Source organism: Ruditapes philippinarum, unplaced genomic scaffold, assembly GCF_026571515.1.
Source record: "Ruditapes philippinarum isolate M1 unplaced genomic scaffold, ASM2657151v2 ctg13580_1_1_1_1, whole genome shotgun sequence".
Lineage (NCBI taxonomy): Eukaryota > Metazoa > Mollusca > Bivalvia > Venerida > Veneridae > Ruditapes > Ruditapes philippinarum.
This window is the reverse complement of record NW_026855175.1, coordinates 23,293-26,014: the sequence shown is the minus strand read 5'-3', so window position 1 is coordinate 26,014 and position 2,722 is coordinate 23,293. Positions and strand designations below refer to the sequence as shown.

General features: G+C 33.6%; 1 protein-coding gene across 1 annotated transcript; it reads left to right on the top strand.

Moving 5' to 3' along the window:
* Positions 1-1,069: 1,069 nt before the first annotated feature.
* Positions 1,070-2,269, top strand: LOC132742310 (myb-like protein Z). Its single transcript, XM_060730676.1, has one exon. The coding sequence runs from the start codon at positions 1,070-1,072 to the stop codon at positions 2,267-2,269; it is 1,200 nt and encodes a 399-aa protein (XP_060586659.1).
* Positions 2,270-2,722: the final 453 nt, after the last annotated feature.

Genomic DNA, 2,722 nt, shown 5'->3' with positions numbered 1-2,722 from the left:
TAAGGAGATATTTTTCAATTTACTCTTAACCTTTTAAGTCTCATGATCTTTAAGTCATCATTACCTTTTAAGTATCAGTGATTTTAAGTCATCAGTTACCTTTTTAGTCATCAGTGATCTTTAAGTCATCAATATATTTGGAGTATTATTCAACTTATAAATTAAGTGATTTATTGGAGCTTGGATTATTAATTATTCTTGTGGATTTTATTGTGGGAACTTATAAAAGGATCATTCCAGGATCAGACTAGACATTTGTAATTTTTATTTGGACTTCAGGTATTTGTAAAGTTATTTGTTATTTTATTTTTCTTTAATAATTTTTCTGTAATAAATTTGTTATTGTTACAAGTTTGTTGCTGGCTTTTCTTTCTCGTTACGCCTGGCTCGTAACAATATTATACATTATTCTAGACGTAACAGAAGAATATTCCTGACCTAAGACGAGGAGCCCAAGCCAGAGCCATCCATAGAAGATACTATATACCAATTTTATTGTTTGTGAAATGTATATTTAATAAATAGTTGTGTTAATCTTATTTCAGGTGTCCGTATCTTTTAGTCCTTGTGTCCCTATTTTCCCTTATCCATTTACGTGTGTTTGAGAAGAACCCACGTGTCGATATTGAAGTGTGTCCGGGCTAGCAGACCCCGGGTACGTTTCAACTGGTGTCAGAAGTGGGATTCCAATGATTTTATGAGATTTATATAATTTTCCAGATTGATCCATCATCAACCATTAACAGTTGTCTGCTTTACCATTACAGGGAAATAACCAGGAGACCAAGAGACAGAACATTTTATTATTTATGTATCATAGTTCATTTCATTTGCTGATCCAGATTTTTGATCTTCCAAGGTGCTGACCATTCAATCAAACAAGTTTACTTGTTGGTTGGATGCATGATTATAGCCTTATTTGAATGCCCATTGCTGACTGCATTCTTGTCTGGCCAACCTGAAAGCAGAAAGGAATAGACATTATACATTACACCTAGTTTTATTATTTTTATTATAAATAGCACATAGAATAATTATTACCAACCTTGATATTGCTATTCGTTACCAGATGGCACAAAATCAAATTGATATGGACATTGATGTCCATGTAGACCATACAAATACAGATAGAGATGATTCTTTATCTCAAGACTCAGACTATTCAAGACCAGCCTCTTTGGCACAAGACAATATTAGCCAATCTGAAGCTAAAATGCTTGAGATTGCTACACAAATGAAAAATGCTCTCACTTCAATGGGAGAAGCTGTAGACCAGAGACTTAAAAACATAGAAAGAAGACAAGATATATTTGAAAATAGAAATTCAAATTCTACTGACATACCTAGTAGTAATTTATCTTATGATGACCAGACCTCTTCATATAGAATGTCAAATACAAACACTATCAAAGTGAAACCTCCAACTTTTGATGGTACTGAAGACTTGAATGAATTTTTAATATCATTCCAAATTTGTAGTGATTTAAATAATTGGAACATTAGATCCAAAGGATTATGCCTAGCTAGCTGTTTAAAAGGTGATGCCCGATCAATGTTGACTGAGATTGATACAAGAGACCATTGTGACTATAAACTGCTAGTTGACCTACTTAACCAACGTTATGGTCCAGCCAATAGAACAGACATTTTTAAAGCCAAACTTAAAACCAGAGTAAAACAAAAAGGGGAGACAATTTCTCAATTGTCACAAGATATATACAGACTGACCAGAAACACTTATGCCAGTGCTTCTAAAGAAGTAATTGAGGCCATAGCCTTAGATCATTTTATTGATGCTATTACAGACTCAGAGATTAGATTAAGACTAAAGGAAATATCACCAAAAACCCTATTAGAAGCTGAACAAGCAGCTATTAGATTAGAGGCTTTCCGTACAGCAGACAAACAAAGAAATAAATTAGTAGCATCAGTCACTGACCCAGAACAGGAAAGAAAATACCTAAAACTTGATACCATTTGCAAATCATTAGAGTCAATTAATAGAGACTTAAATGACCTTAAAAGAGATCAATCTAACAGATCCATGACAAATAGACAACATGTTCCAAACAATCATTTCCAGAGATCTAGACAAAACTTGCCCAGATATAGTAATAACAATCAGACATACAATGCCCACAGTAACAGAAATAATAGAAATGAAAACTCCACAAGAAGACAAAATTATAATCAGTCGGGAAACGCCAACCAATCGACCTGGTGGCACACAAGTCGATACAATCATAAGGGCCGACAATCCAATCATTAAGTGAGACCGAAATTGACCATGGTTTTTTATAAATTGTCGCATTCGAACTAGAAAACTTACAGCACTCATTGACACAGGCTCGAATGTTACAATATTGAAGACTTCCGAATTTGAACAGCTATCATCCGACTTTAAAATTTAAGTTGAACCTGTAAATATACAGTTTGTTACAGACACAGGTGAAACATCACACTTTCATGGGAAGACAAAATTGACTATAGATATAGGTGGTAATGTCTTTCAACATGAAGTACTGATAGCAGACATAAAAACTGATGTTATTTTAGGCAGAGACTTTCTATTTAGCAATGGATGTGATATTTTACTAAGCCAAATGAAACTGATAATAAATGGTCAGAAAATAGATTGTTTCTTACATGAAAGTTCCATTAAACCAATGTGTGCCAGAATAGCTACCACTGAATTTATAGAAATTCCTCCACAAACAGAAAT